Raw genomic sequence first — 13,418 nt, 5'->3', positions numbered from 1 at the left:
TAAATCAATGAACCTGTCACATTTGATTTGGCCTTCCACGAGGATTGAATTCGAGCCTCAAGACCAACCTCAGGACCTATTAACTAAAAATTTCATCCGAACTCCGAAAAATACAACTCTTTATCACATTCCTTTCATTTATAACTTGAAATTTACATTTGACTCATACGAGTTTAAATTTTAACGACGGATGGATAATCATTTTTTCTTAATTTTTGTTTTAATTTTTTTTCGTTCTAAAAAAAATGAAATGGTTATCAAACCAACAAAATAACAGAAATTTTCAATTATCGGAAGGAGCGGGAAAATATTCAGTTCCATTTCCCCTTTTATATCTCTTGAGCCTTTCCCTTTTTGGCCACTCGGCAGTACCAACTACCGAGTTTGTGAAAGATTTGGGGAAAGAAAGAAATGTCGAAGTTTGAGTACCCGAAGCTTACTCGCTCCGACATCGTCACAATCCTCGCCGACGCTCACATCGTCGTTATTTCCGACCGCGATCTCGTCAACCCCAATCCTGATTTCGTCGCCGACCTCTACACCCGCATCCTCGTCTCCCTCGACTTCTTCCACGAGTACTTCTCTCTCCTTAAACCCTAAATTTCCCGCTAATTTGTCCACTTATGGGATTTTGCGTTTTCGGTAGTTACAGAGGTGGGTTTGGACCCAGATGCTCCATTTGATTCACATTCAAAAAATGAACAAGGATCAATGTTTAGGGGCCGTTTGATAACTATTTCATTTTCATTTGTTTGAAAACTGTAAACTAGTGTGGTAACTAAAAAAAACGAAATGGATATCAAACGGCGCTTTGGTTTTTCAATATTTTATGTTTGCTACTAGAGAAGAGAGTCTGAGCTTCAAATCTTCGTGGGGTTTCTGATTTATGCAGGGAAGATTACGGGCAGGTTGAGTTTTCGGCCTTGGAGCAGCTCGAGAACCCGGATTTTCACATGGACTCGGTCCGGACCATGAAGCTATACAACAGAATCAAGGAAGTGGTGGCTTTAGTGGATTGTCCTAAGAGATTTACTCTAAAAGATATGATAAAACCTGAGACGGATCGGACTGAATATTTTGTCAGTGCACTTCTCAATTTCTCTCTTCACAGGTAAGATATTGTGTAGTTAGTTATTCGTTTCAAAGATTTTACTTTTCGTAGTGCTTGTGTGTGATGACTACTTATATTACTCAGATAAATTCTTGTTTGGGCTCTCCAGTTGTGATTTGAATGTAACTGATGCATGGTTGGATGATTTAATTTGTGAATCTTGACAAACTTATTATAATTTGTGTGACCGTATGTTCTTAACACAGTGATGTTACTTGTTTGCAGTTAATGGTAAACTAAAACTACCGTAATCGATCACAAAAAAAAAAAAAAAAATCTCCGTGATAAGTATTGCTCAATGTATGTGAATGATTGTTCTTCTTGTCATTCTCTCAATGAACAATGTTCATAGAGTCACTAGAGATGCAGATGCCTCCTTTGTTTTGGGGAGAGAGAGAGAGAGAGAGAGAGAGATAGTGAGAGATGGAATTTTCTTTTGGGTCAGACATATTCATAAGGAATCACAAATCAAAATTCTCCTGAAGGACAATAGTTCTTCCGATTTTGAACTTAATGGAAAAGAGAAAATGTTTCACATATGAAAAGATCAATTATTCTGGTTGAATTGGTTCTATCATAATTGCTTCTCACACAAGATAGTTGTTTATGTTACATATCAGAGAGACCAAAATGAATATCCTTACCCAAGTCGTGGATCAATTAACTGACATAGATGAGCAACGCAAAGGGTGGGAGGACAAGGTTTCCCAGGTAACTTTAATATGAAAAAGGTTCCTCTAATAAACTAAAAGGTTCAATGTCGAAGATGCATCAATTCACTAGATGTTTGTGTTGTAGTTGAATGCAGAGATTGCAGACTACAATGAAGTAAGAGAAAAGGAGTTGCCCCTTGTTCAAGAGTTAGATGCAAAAGTTAAAGAATTGCACCAAACTGTTTCAGGCCTTAACAATCAGCAAAAGTCACTGAGAACTTCTCGTCAGAAGTTGAAGGAGAAGATTGGAGAAATAGAGGAAAAGGTTAGATTATTGACTGCTTGGCTAACTGATATATGCTCTAAATAGCATAAAAAAAACACAAATAAATTATAAACTCTGGTAGGAAAGCTTTTGTTATTGCTGCAGATTAAGTAATTGGTAGTGTTGAATTGTTAAGAATTTGAAGAGGAACAAATTTAGGAACGTCTGTTATTTCGTTATGAAGATTCATAAACAGGCATTAAAAGAATTATAAAGTGTGAGATTAGAATAAAATTGCACGGGTCCTCCTTAGACTTTGTGACATCCACCAAATGTAGTTCAATGATAACACATCTACTTCCATTGTGGTATTTGTTAGCCTGGATTTCTTATTCTTGATTGGGCCCTTTGATTGACTAAAGTTGGGCATGCTAGTGTGTGTGCATGTGGTTGCTCCCCAAAACTCTAACCTTATGTGTGTAGGAGGGAGAGTAGATGGGTCAACATAGATCAATCTTTCCCAAGTGTTAGGATTGAAGAGGCGATACAACTGAAATGTTTTAAAAATTCCTTTTTAAGTACAATTATTCCCAGTCCTTATTTTCATATCTTCAGTTAAACATAGTATCAAGTCTTCAACAAGGTCAGAGATTATTCTTATTTGTATATGTTTCTTCATTTAATAAAATTCTTTTTCTTTTCAATTGATGCCGTGTTAAATTTTGATTTATTGTGATCAACTCTTCATCCAGATGTTTTTAAGTATAAATTTATGTAATTATCACTCTTCATCCAGATGTTTTAATTATGTATTTATGTAATTATTCTTCTGGCGTATTCTTTTACTATAGGTTTCTAGTGCAGAGTTTTCTTTGGTACAAAGTGTTCAAGAAAATGCAAATTTGCGCTCAAAAATTGTTCAGTCACCAGATAAATTGCAGGTATATTCTCTTCGAGTTCTATTTACTGAATGACAGTTCACCAAATAGTACTACTACATTCCTGTTGATTGCATCCCCACTCTGGGTGTTACAAGGCTCGTGAGTTTTTCTAGTTTTATTTGCTGTAGTTAAGCAATTTGTAGATTTTATATGGTCATGCTTTGGAGATCCATATGACAACCTTAACTTGTTACTGACCACTATAGGAGATGCAAGAATTTGAGATAAGATTATTAGTAATAATTGCTGCTTTTGCCTTATTCCATTGCAAGAATATTGGCAAGTAGTACAACATGGAGGAACTTTCCTTCAAGATAAAGGTTGCGAGGGCTTACAAGAAGTTGGGCCACTCCACCATGGCCAATTGGTTTTAGAGCCTCAATTTCCTTCATACTAAAATATTTCCTGGCTTGCCGTGGAAGCATTCTGGAGGAATTGTTATATTCAGAATATTTATAGTACCTGCACGAATTGGTTGTCATTCGACTACCAGTCTACAAAACCTCTAATAACAAATAAATTGTTCTACCCATTCGACTCCCTTATATTATAATAGCCTGTTCTCCTTTCCCTTAGCGTTCTAACTTGACATTTTTCTCAAATATTTGTTGTGTTGCCTGTTTACCTATGATACTCGATTCCATCTTATGCATTTTCCTAATGAGGGTTTAAATTACTTGTTTCTGTACCTTACTAGGTAAAAGTAAGCTTATTATTTTGTCGATTGTGGTCAGTGTTTCTTTAGTTTTCTTTCATTGATTGCTCACCAGAGTTTTGCTCGTTTTGCAACTAAAAGAAATTATTTGTGTTTTTATTGGGCTTAAAGAGGGCTTTAGAAGAGAAGAAATCAGTTCGTGAGGAGGCGAAAAATGCTGAAAGGTCAGCGAAGCAATCTTTGGAGGAGAAGACCGCTGTTGATGAGGTTTATACAAAGGTAATCCATTATCAAACAGTATGCTGTTGATATCTGTAACACCAGTCTTGATCTATATATGATGCAATATGTCCTCATACGTTTTACCGAAAATAGATGATCTAGAAGATGCAATTTAAACAATTAGTAAGTTGATGGAAGCTTAACAAAAACTGAAAATTATATGTTTAATTTTGTTTTTAATTTAGTAATTACTAATGTGTGTACTTTAGTATAATATAACATTGTAAAGTTTTAATGGTCAGGTCTCTAAGAAATTGTCAAAACACTTGGCCCAAATGCAGGCTATACAAGAACAGGTATGCATACCATAATTTTGTATCCTTTAATGATCTTTGTGATAAAGGATTTTCACCGTCGACATTCTTATTCATGCAGTGCAAGTGGCGTTGCTTTAAACGTATTCTTTCATAACGTGCAGTTGTTTATATACTAGGTTAATTCTGCTAAATCAGTCGACAGAGACTTTAAGGCTGTAAAGGCCAAACTAAGTGACGATGGGGTTGTAAGCAAGTCTCTTCAGGCCAAACTGGTTGAACGGGAGGGAAAAGGTAGGATGAATTCTAATGTAAATTGCTTAATTAAAGTTTAGAAATCTCGATCCTTTATAACATTCGCAAAACTTATTGAGCCTCTTTCCTAGCATACCGATAGGGCTTATGATCGAAAGAAGGAAAAATGTAGATAGTCGTAAATTTTCCAACTCTGTTTCTTTTTCTCCAGTGGAACAGTTGAATGAATTAAAAAAGCAGCTAGAAAGGGAAAAAGATATGAAGTTCGAGGAGGCTTCTAAAGATTTGAATAACGTGGAGCTGGAGGTGGAATCTAGGAGGCGTGATCTAGAAGCAAGGCAAAAAGCTGTTGAAGCTGCAGTCGAAGAGGTACTTTCTGAGGTACTTTATAAATAGTGAGCCACTCTCATTCAATCTGATGTACAAATTGATATTGTAGCTTTGCAATTGGTAGGTGGATTCTATCACTTCAAAGACAGCATCAATAAAAGAATCTGGAGCAGCTGATCAGAAAGAATTAGCTCGTAAATGCAAGGAGCTTATGAAAGAGGTAACGTACCTTGCCACCGAAACATTGGTTCCTTTCGATGCTAGGCTGGCTATAGGATAACTGGATTCCATTTTGCCTCCACACTGAAACAATTGTTCCTTTCCTTGCAGTTCCACCAGTACCAGAACTCAATCAGGGTCCTGCTGTTGGAGAGCCAATAGTTCGTTGAGCACGGAGCAAGTTCGTTTGGATTTTGTTGGTCAGTTGACCGCAGAAAGTACCGCGTATCTTTCAACAAATGAGCTGCGGAAAGTTAAGGTATATATATTTTCCAGTTGTGTTTGGGTTGTGTATGCATTCATGTAGAGTAGCTAACATGATTGTTGCCACACTTTTTCTTTTGAAAGTTGGACATGTTGTAGCTAACATGTAGAGTAGATTCAGTCGGGTGCTTTACGAAACCAACAATACTTCGCTGCATTTCCAGTTGCATCTCCTTATCTCCGTTTCAGTTGTGATTAACGATGTTCACCGTGCACCTCAAAAAGAACAAGTGGATCGAATCAGAGATCGTTAGGTAATCCTATGTATCGAACAACTAAATAATCTCCAATTTGATTACTTTTTCCTTAGATGGTTTATTAAAGAGAATTACTCTAAAGTAATCATTATGACCTCTTGCCTTTATTTTTGGTAAGTTTCAACGAAAAGCTCCTAGTACTGTTTACTTTAACGAAAAATCACATTTTTACACTAAAAAGTCAATCCTGATGCTATTCATTTTATCATTTATTTTGTTCTTATCATTAAAACTTAAAGTTTTTAAGTCATTTTCATTAATTTTCCTTTATTTTTATAACGAGAATTTATTTTGTTCTTATTATTAAAACTTAAAGTTTTTAAGTCATTTTCATTAATTAATGAGAATTTATTTTGTTCTTATCATTAAAACTTAAAGTTTTTAAGTCATTTTCATTAATTTTTCTTTATTTTTATAACGACGAGTGCACGGTGACTTTTTTAGTGCACATACAGCTGCCGTGTGACATGGTGAGTAAGAAAAGAGGGATGCTTGCGACCACTGCTAGGTCAGCTGCTCTCGCAATCACCGGTTTAATTCGTCGTTGACACGTGGCTGGCTGCCCTTTCTTTAGGTTTGAAGTTCCAAGTACTCTGAAAGACTTTTTAGTGTTCCAATCGACCGGCTGGAGGCAGAGGTCAACGGAGGAGGTTGTTGGTTTAAGGATAACCATTAATCTCTTATCATGGTATAATAAGTTAATAACTATGGTGATTTTTAGTTCGAAATCTAAAAACGAAGTGGTTCTGAAATCTCTAACGTTTATGAACACTGCAACACAAAACTAGAACACCTGACTCGATCCCCAAGGACCCGTCGTCACGTAACATTACAAAAAACCAAGTTCATCCGACTTTCTATGTGCACCGATCATCTGGCGGTATTTCACAAACATAAATTCACTATGTTCCGCTCACAAATTCATCTGATTCAATGCCATTTACATAAGCTCATAACAGGTTTTAAACTAATGCAAGCATTGCATAAAACATGCCAATACTCCTCTCATAACCACATTCAAACATCAAAATTCTACTTCATCGTACGTTCTAGTAAAAACCAACTTCTCTACTTGACTACAACATCAAGAACTAGGTCTTAAGTTTCACGCCTCTACCAAAGTGCTGCTTTTGATTCATCAATGTCAGTTTGGAAGGCCTGTGCTTTGGTGTAACTCGAGTTCTTGTTCCACCAAGGAACACTTAACAAGGAAATGGGGGGTGGGGGTTCCTCTATTTTCGTCTATTAAATGAAGAACAGAAATCAGAGAAAGATAAGTCCAACTACTCTAGATCTAAGAGATTGGAGCTATGGAGATGAAAGAGATGGACATTAGAACGAAGAATAGTCACTCAGGGTCAGGGTCAGGGTCGATGAAAAAGGAGTGAAAGAATGATAATGTTGTTAAGACGAGATCAATGTTGTCATTGGCAAAAGCAAAAATGTGGGGTTCGAAAGGCTTTTCACTTACATGAATTACATCTAGATGTCTGAAAAACAAATAGCTCCGTAACCATCTAGGACTCGAGACTACCAGTAATCTCAGTATGCTCATATACAGGCAGCACCAGAGAAGCCAAAAATCAATACTAGCAATGTAACAACAAGGCATAAGCAGATCAAAACTTAAATTACTAACAATATCGAACGATCACGTACTCAAAGACTCAAAAGTAGCAGATATTAATAAGCATTTACCAATCCGGAAATCAAAACATACTTCGATTTAGAACGACGAAACAGAACCAGTAGATAATGTCAAACCATAATCTGAAACTTCAAATGAAACTAATGGCTTATAAGAAAACAGTAAAAAGTCCCCACAAAGCAACCTTACTTCTCAGAAGAATTAGGCCCCCTCTTCTTCCCGAATCCAACAACTGCAAATCCAATCAAAATTACAATCAGAGCCATCCAAATTATCAACCCTTTTGTTCCCAAATCCAAAGAAACCCTAATTCAGAAAAATCAAGTATAATTAAACTGAGGAAGTGAGCAGAGGGATGAGCTGAGCTTACCGGCGGTGACGAACCTCCGGTTGTACTGCAAGCGCTTGTGGGCGCGGCCTCTGGGCTTCTTCTTCTTGTCTTGCTTGGCAACCTTCGGGGTCTGACCCCTGACCTTCCCGGCACGCGCGAGCGACCCGTGAACCTTACCTGCACAGCACTCACTCACCGTCAACGACCAATCAGATATCGCGAAAACACGTAGACAGTAAAACTGAATCAAATACCCATGGCTGATTGCAGATGCTGCTATTTGCCGGCGGAGAGACTGGAGACGACGGAAGCGTTCTGTGTGCGTCTGTTTATCGCGCCTCTCTTCGCAATTAGGGTTTTGGTGGAGATATTCGTACCAATTTACAGCATTTGCCACCATGTGAACCACAAATTTCCAATTATGCCCTTTGTATTTCACCTATTTAGTGTACCTATTATTGATAAATAAATAAAAAGTTCAGTAATCTATTATATTTTATGCACTTTCATATTTTCTAGAGAAAATTGTAGAAATAATTTCTCAAATTTAATTTAATTGGAGTAATAGTTACTTAACTGAAAATTCATAATCACTGGTTCTTAACTCATTCAAATGTGCAACTATAATTTTTTTCGCCAACTCTATCAGAATTCCTTCAAAATGTGTCACTTTGGATTTGGAAGGACCATTGCTACAATTAGATTAAAGTTGATGGACCATTACTCCAGTTGGATTAAAGTTAAGGGACTATTTCTCTAATTCAGTTAAAGTTAAACGACCATGCTACAATTTTTCTCATTTGGTTTCCATATTTGCCCTTTGATTCAGCTTCACATGCGTGACATATGACTCATTTTGATGAATGTTCTACAGAAGTTGACGAAAAGGATCCGTTATGATGAGTTAATAGACCAATGATCATAGATTTTTAATTGACAAACATTACTCCAATTGAGTTAACCATTGCTACAACTTCCTCTATTTTCTATATAGATTTTGAGTATATATCGCTGAATTTTTAGTGAATTCCTTCATAACCTCAAGGCGAAGACAAAGTTTATGAAAAGTTTTTTTTTTTTCGGTACAAAAAGGTTTAGAGGGAGGCTATCCTGTCCCAGAATTAGAGCATGCCACAAATCTATTTGAGGACCTAGAAATGGGATCTTAACTCTTTTTTTGTTTCTTCAAATAGCCCATTAAAGAAAATTACTAGCAACGAGACTTGAACGTATAATTTGGTCTCACGAAGGAAACGATCTGTAACAATTCAACCAAACTTCGTTAGCAATACACTTAAGACTTTATTACTCATTTAGAATCATGATTGAAAATGAATTTTAATAAATTTTGTTAAATCTTTTGCTTATATACACACACCAATTTCTATGGTTTTAATAAAGTCTTTAAATTTTTTTTATTGAATACCCCTAAAATTCTAATTAAATACCCAGACTTCTACAAACTCATGAATTTTTAAACTTTTTCCCCAATTCTTCAAAAATCCAAATAGAAAAGATCCTACAAACTTTATAAATCTGTTAAAATCTTTTGAAATCTCAATTAAATAAAACCCTAATAACATTAACGTTTAGGCGGATATATGGATGAGAGATTTAAAAGTTTCAAGAGGATGATGCCAAATCAGTAGGTCTGCAAATGTTAGATGAAGGGTATTGCAAACGTACGACAGATTTGTAAATGAAGTTTTATAAATAGTTACTTGAAAATCGCTCTTAAATATCTTTGTAATACTAATATTACGCATTTCTAATTGCTGTCTAATTTAATGGTTTTTAGCGAGTTTAGAGGACCACAACACATGAGATTTTTTATTTTATTTTTCAAATACTGAGTCATGTAACTTTGATGTACAAAATCAATGAAATTTGAAACAACATAAAGTATCAAGTATGTGATTTTTGTAAAGTTGCTCATATCACCTAATGAGAATAATATGTAAAAAAAATAAAGATTCAAAAGCAAACACAAGATGTGCCTGTTGAAATTCCGCCCATGTTCAGTAAAGTAAGGTACAAATACGTTACACTGTATGTCAATATAAACAGACAAAGTATTATATTTTGACGTGAGTCGTTACTTAAGGCGCGTGAAGCAACCATTTGAATATCAAGCGCCTTTTGAAAAAATTCCTCCGCAACGCACGAGCTTTGTTACCTTGATTTTATATTCGCACCGATCAAACCAAACACTAGAATTTCGTGGGGAGAAATTATTATATGATTATCATGTCTCCTCTCCTGATTAGTTTAATCCCATCCCAAGATTCCCATCCTTTTCCTCCTAATGTTCATTAAGAGCAACTCCACCCCTATCCACTTTGCGCCAGCACCCAGCTCATTTATCCACTTAATTGAACAGTAATAGACTCAATGAACAGTAATAAGCCAAAGCATCTCCACCCAAAAAAAATGTGCTGGCACCTAGTCTAAAAATGCGCTGGCACAAACGATCTCCACCCCTACAAAATGCGCTGGCACCCAGTCCATTTAAAATATTAAATAATTTTTTTATAAAATAATAAATAAATAAAAGTTTTAATTTCGGTTAGGATTTTTAACCAATCTCGTCACGCCACGTGTCATTATGTGCTGGCACCCAGTCATTTTTGGAAGAACTACCTTTTTTATTTGATGCCTTTTTACCTTGAGGCCTGAGGGACTGACGAGTCGGTTGGGTCTCTGGCACTTGTTCAGGCGTCCTTTCCGTGTCTTCAAATGTGTTGGCTTCTTGTTTGGCTGTGTCTGCTTCTGACGAACTGTGTAGACCCATACCGTGCATGACAACTTCTGGACCGGTTGCCACAATTTTGTATCTAGGGCAATCTTTGACAATTTGCCAACATTCCCATTTGTTGAATGATTTGTTATGGTTCTTTGCATTGTAGAATGCTTGTGCTTGTAGTGTCTATACAAATGTGGGATAAGATAGTATTAAAAAATACGGATGTAACACAAATAAATAAATTAAAATATTGATGGACGTGGAATGCATATAAATTACATAAGAAATTACATAAAATATTGATGGGTATGGAATGCATATTACATAAAAATTACATAAGAAATTAAATAAATTAAAATATTGATGTGGGTGGAATGCATATAAATAAATAAAAATATTGTTACCTCATCCGCTAAACTTGTCCCACTACGCAGATTACCAGAAGCATGAGAGAGGGCGTTTTTCCAACAAGTAAAGGATGCGTTGAGTTTTTTCCAATGACCTTGAAGACCTTGACTAGATTTGGCATCTTTTCCATGTACATCGCAAAACGATTTCGTAATTTTACTCCACATTTCTCGCTTATCCATCTCATTACCCGTAATCGGGTCATGAGTAGTGCGAACCCAACATTCACACAACGTAACATCTTCACTGAGCTTCCACGAAGTCATTTTTTTCTCTTAAAGTGTACAAAATATTCAAATGTAGAAAGTGTAGAAAGTGTAGAAAATATTGAAATGTGGTGTAAGGTGGAAGATGAGGGTTAGGTATTTATAGAAAAAAAAAATTAATTTTTTAAAATTTTTCTGTATTTTTTAAATTTTTTTTGACAATTTTTAATAAATTTTAATGTTGTAATTAATCTGGACCGTTGGATTTGAAAAATAATCAAATCCAACAGCCAACACGCTGCCACGTGGCCAACGGTCAAATTTCTGACCGTTGAGCCTTTTTTTTTATTTTTTATTTTAAAATTTTTGGTGAAAAACACGTGGACCGTTGATCTGTGATCGGACGGTCCAATTTAAAAGTGAAATTAAAATTTTTTTTACCGTTGGAATTCCAACGGCCTACAAAAACTAGCCGTTGGAAATCCAACGGCTTTGAGGAGGGCCACGTAGCCCTTTGACAGACGGACTCAACTTGCCCTGCACGCGGGCCCCACCGCCTGCAGATGCTATCGGCTACTCGCCTGGACTCGCGCGTGTTGTGCACGCGCCAGGGAAACGGACTGGCCTCTGGGTCTGTCCATTTTGGGCTGGGTGCCAGCCTGTTTTCCGGGCTGGAGCTGATTCACTTGGTGCCGGGCCATTTTCTTCACTTGGTGCCGAGCCATTTACCACGGGTTGGAGTTGCTCTAAGTCTTTGATCTTTCATCAGATTCGCAGATTGCGCTGCAGCACCACCGGATTCCGCCTCCGCTGCCACCTTCCTTGATTTCCTCTGCTCATGGGAACCCCTTACCCGAACCCCATCACTCCTGCCCAAACCCAGATCGGGTGGATCGGTATTGGCTTAATGGGTGCAGCCATGGCCTCCCGCCTCCTCTCCGCCGGCTACTTCCTCACCATCTACGCTCGCACTCCGTCCAAAGCCCTCTCACTCCAATCCCAGGGCGCCCACCTCGCCGAATCCCCGATTGAAGTTGCAAAATCCTGCGACGTTGTTTTCACCATTGTGGGACACCCGCCGGATTTTCGACAAGTTATCTTGGAGACAAACGGCGTCCTTTCGGGCCTAAACCCGAATGGTGTCACGGTGGATATGACTACCAATCTACCCTCCATGGCACGAGAGATATCTGCTGCCGTGCGCGCCAGAGATTGCTGGGCTGTGGATGCCCTAGTTTCTGGGGCGGACGTGGGTGCTAGGGAGGGAAAACTTGGAATATTTGCCAGCGGAGATGCCGGAGTTGTGAAGTGGTTGACGCCGTTGTTTGACATCATGGGAAATGTTACCTACATGAGGGAAGCCGGGTGCGGTCAGAGTTGCAAAATAGGAAACAACATCGTGGGCGGAGTGGGGTTGGTTGGGTTGAGTGAAGGGCTGGTGTTTGCGGAGCGGGCGGGGTTGGATTTGAAGCAGTTTTTGGAGGCGGTGAAAGGAGGGGCGGCGGGGTCAACGCTGATGGAGTTGTTTGGGGAGAAAATGATAAAGAGGGACATGAGGCCTGGCGGGTTTGCAGAGTACTTGGTGAAGGATTTGGGGATGGGAGTGGATGTGGTGGAGGAGGAGGAGGATGGGAGGGTGGTGGTGCTGCCGGGGGCGTCGTTAAGTAAGCAGATGTATTCAGCGATGATGGCTAATGGGGATGGGAAGCTTGGCATTCATGGGGTTATCTCTGTTATTGACAGGCTCAATGGCAACATTAGCAAGTGACTTGTAATATTTTTGTTGTTTGTTGAGTAATCCGTTGGGGAAAGAATTGCCATCTGGGAATGTGATTCTTTTGTGATTAGCATCTATAATAATTTTGTGCCCTTATAATCTCATTCTTCCCACATAGCCATAACACCAACTTCCTGTAAACTCTCTCCCCTTCGGACCTCTATTTGACACGATTTGTCACGACTTTATCAGAAGGTGCGTAGAGCTTTAGTTCAGGTGTTCACACCACCACCTTCCTTGTGTTTGCTGTCTTCGGCATTGTTGCTTATTGGATGTCTCTTCACACTAGCATCCTTTCATTTGTAGCTGCGGCAACGATGTTTGTGGGGCTTGTTGGAGGACTAGGGAGCCTTGTTCTTCAATTCTGGGGCTTTATTTGGTGTGATCTCAGGAGTCTGCAGAGGGTGTTGGTCTGCAATGGGTGGTCCTTCAATCCTGGGCATTGTTTGGTTTGATCTCAGGCGTTTGCAGAGGGTGTTGGTTTGCAATGGGTGGTTGGAGCTCCGGCAGCGGCAATAGTATGCTAGGGTTTCTTTGTTTAGGTCTTTCTGTTGGCTCCAGAGCTTGTGTTGGCTTTTTTTGTGTTGCTTTGGGGGTCCATATTTTGTATGGTGCTTCACTTATAATTGGAGTTCTGTTTGTGTAAATTTGTTGCATTGGTAATAAATTTAAGAAAGCAAATGAAAATGACTTGAAAACTTTGAGTTTTTATAATAAGGACAAAATAAAGGGTAAAATGAATAGTACCATGATTGACTTTTTAGTGTAAAAATGTTGTTTTTCGTTAAAGTGAACAATACCGTGAGCTTTTCGTTAAAA

The 13,418-nt window shown here is 38.1% G+C and overlaps 3 protein-coding genes across 3 annotated transcripts; 2 read left to right on the top strand and 1 right to left on the bottom strand.

The window, feature by feature from the left end:
• Positions 1–378: 378 nt before the first annotated feature.
• LOC137718251 (kinetochore protein NUF2 homolog) lies at positions 379–7,011 on the top strand. The gene is made up of 11 exons (XM_068457771.1): positions 379–575; positions 893–1,111; positions 1,732–1,822; positions 1,910–2,089; positions 2,881–2,970; positions 3,797–3,904; positions 4,150–4,203; positions 4,341–4,455; positions 4,628–4,785; positions 4,871–4,966; positions 5,077–7,011. Exons 1-11 carry the CDS (start codon positions 412–414, stop codon positions 5,125–5,127), a joined length of 1,326 nt encoding a protein of 441 aa, XP_068313872.1. The 5' UTR covers positions 379–411; the 3' UTR covers positions 5,128–7,011.
• A 139-nt stretch (positions 7,012–7,150) lies between these two features.
• LOC137718243 (small ribosomal subunit protein eS30z/eS30y/eS30x) lies at positions 7,151–7,857 on the bottom strand. The gene is made up of 3 exons (XM_068457759.1): positions 7,720–7,857; positions 7,505–7,642; positions 7,151–7,366 (listed from the first exon to the last, which is right to left on the bottom strand). Exons 1-3 carry the CDS (start codon positions 7,721–7,723, stop codon positions 7,320–7,322), a joined length of 189 nt encoding a protein of 62 aa, XP_068313860.1. The 5' UTR covers positions 7,724–7,857; the 3' UTR covers positions 7,151–7,319.
• A 3,719-nt stretch (positions 7,858–11,576) lies between these two features.
• LOC137732082 (probable 3-hydroxyisobutyrate dehydrogenase-like 3, mitochondrial) lies at positions 11,577–13,200 on the top strand. The gene has a single exon (XM_068471721.1). It carries the CDS (start codon positions 11,661–11,663, stop codon positions 12,588–12,590), a length of 930 nt encoding a protein of 309 aa, XP_068327822.1. The 5' UTR covers positions 11,577–11,660; the 3' UTR covers positions 12,591–13,200.
• The last annotated feature ends 218 nt before the right edge of the window (positions 13,201–13,418 follow it).

Source organism: Pyrus communis, chromosome 1 (genome assembly GCF_963583255.1).
Source record: "Pyrus communis chromosome 1, drPyrComm1.1, whole genome shotgun sequence".
Taxonomy (NCBI): Eukaryota; Viridiplantae; Streptophyta; class Magnoliopsida; order Rosales; family Rosaceae; genus Pyrus; species Pyrus communis.
The sequence above is the reverse complement of the archived record's forward strand: the minus strand, read 5'-3'. Positions and strand labels throughout refer to the sequence as shown.

Coding starts and splice junctions, on each gene's coding strand:
- LOC137718251 (XM_068457771.1), top strand. CDS start 412: ATGTCGAAGTTTGAGTACCCGAAGCTTACTCGCTCCGACATCGTCACA. Junction 2,090..2,880: donor TTGGAGAAATAGAGGAAAAG/GTTAGATTATTG, acceptor CTTTTACTATAG/GTTTCTAGTGCAGAGTTTTC. Junction 4,456..4,627: donor GGTTGAACGGGAGGGAAAAG/GTAGGATGAATT, acceptor CTTTTTCTCCAG/TGGAACAGTTGAATGAATTA.
- LOC137718243 (XM_068457759.1), bottom strand. Junction 7,367..7,504: donor CCGGAGGTTCGTCACCGCCG/GTAAGCTCAGCT, acceptor TTGGATTTGCAG/TTGTTGGATTCGGGAAGAAG.
- LOC137732082 (XM_068471721.1), top strand. CDS start 11,661: ATGGGAACCCCTTACCCGAACCCCATCACTCCTGCCCAAACCCAGATC.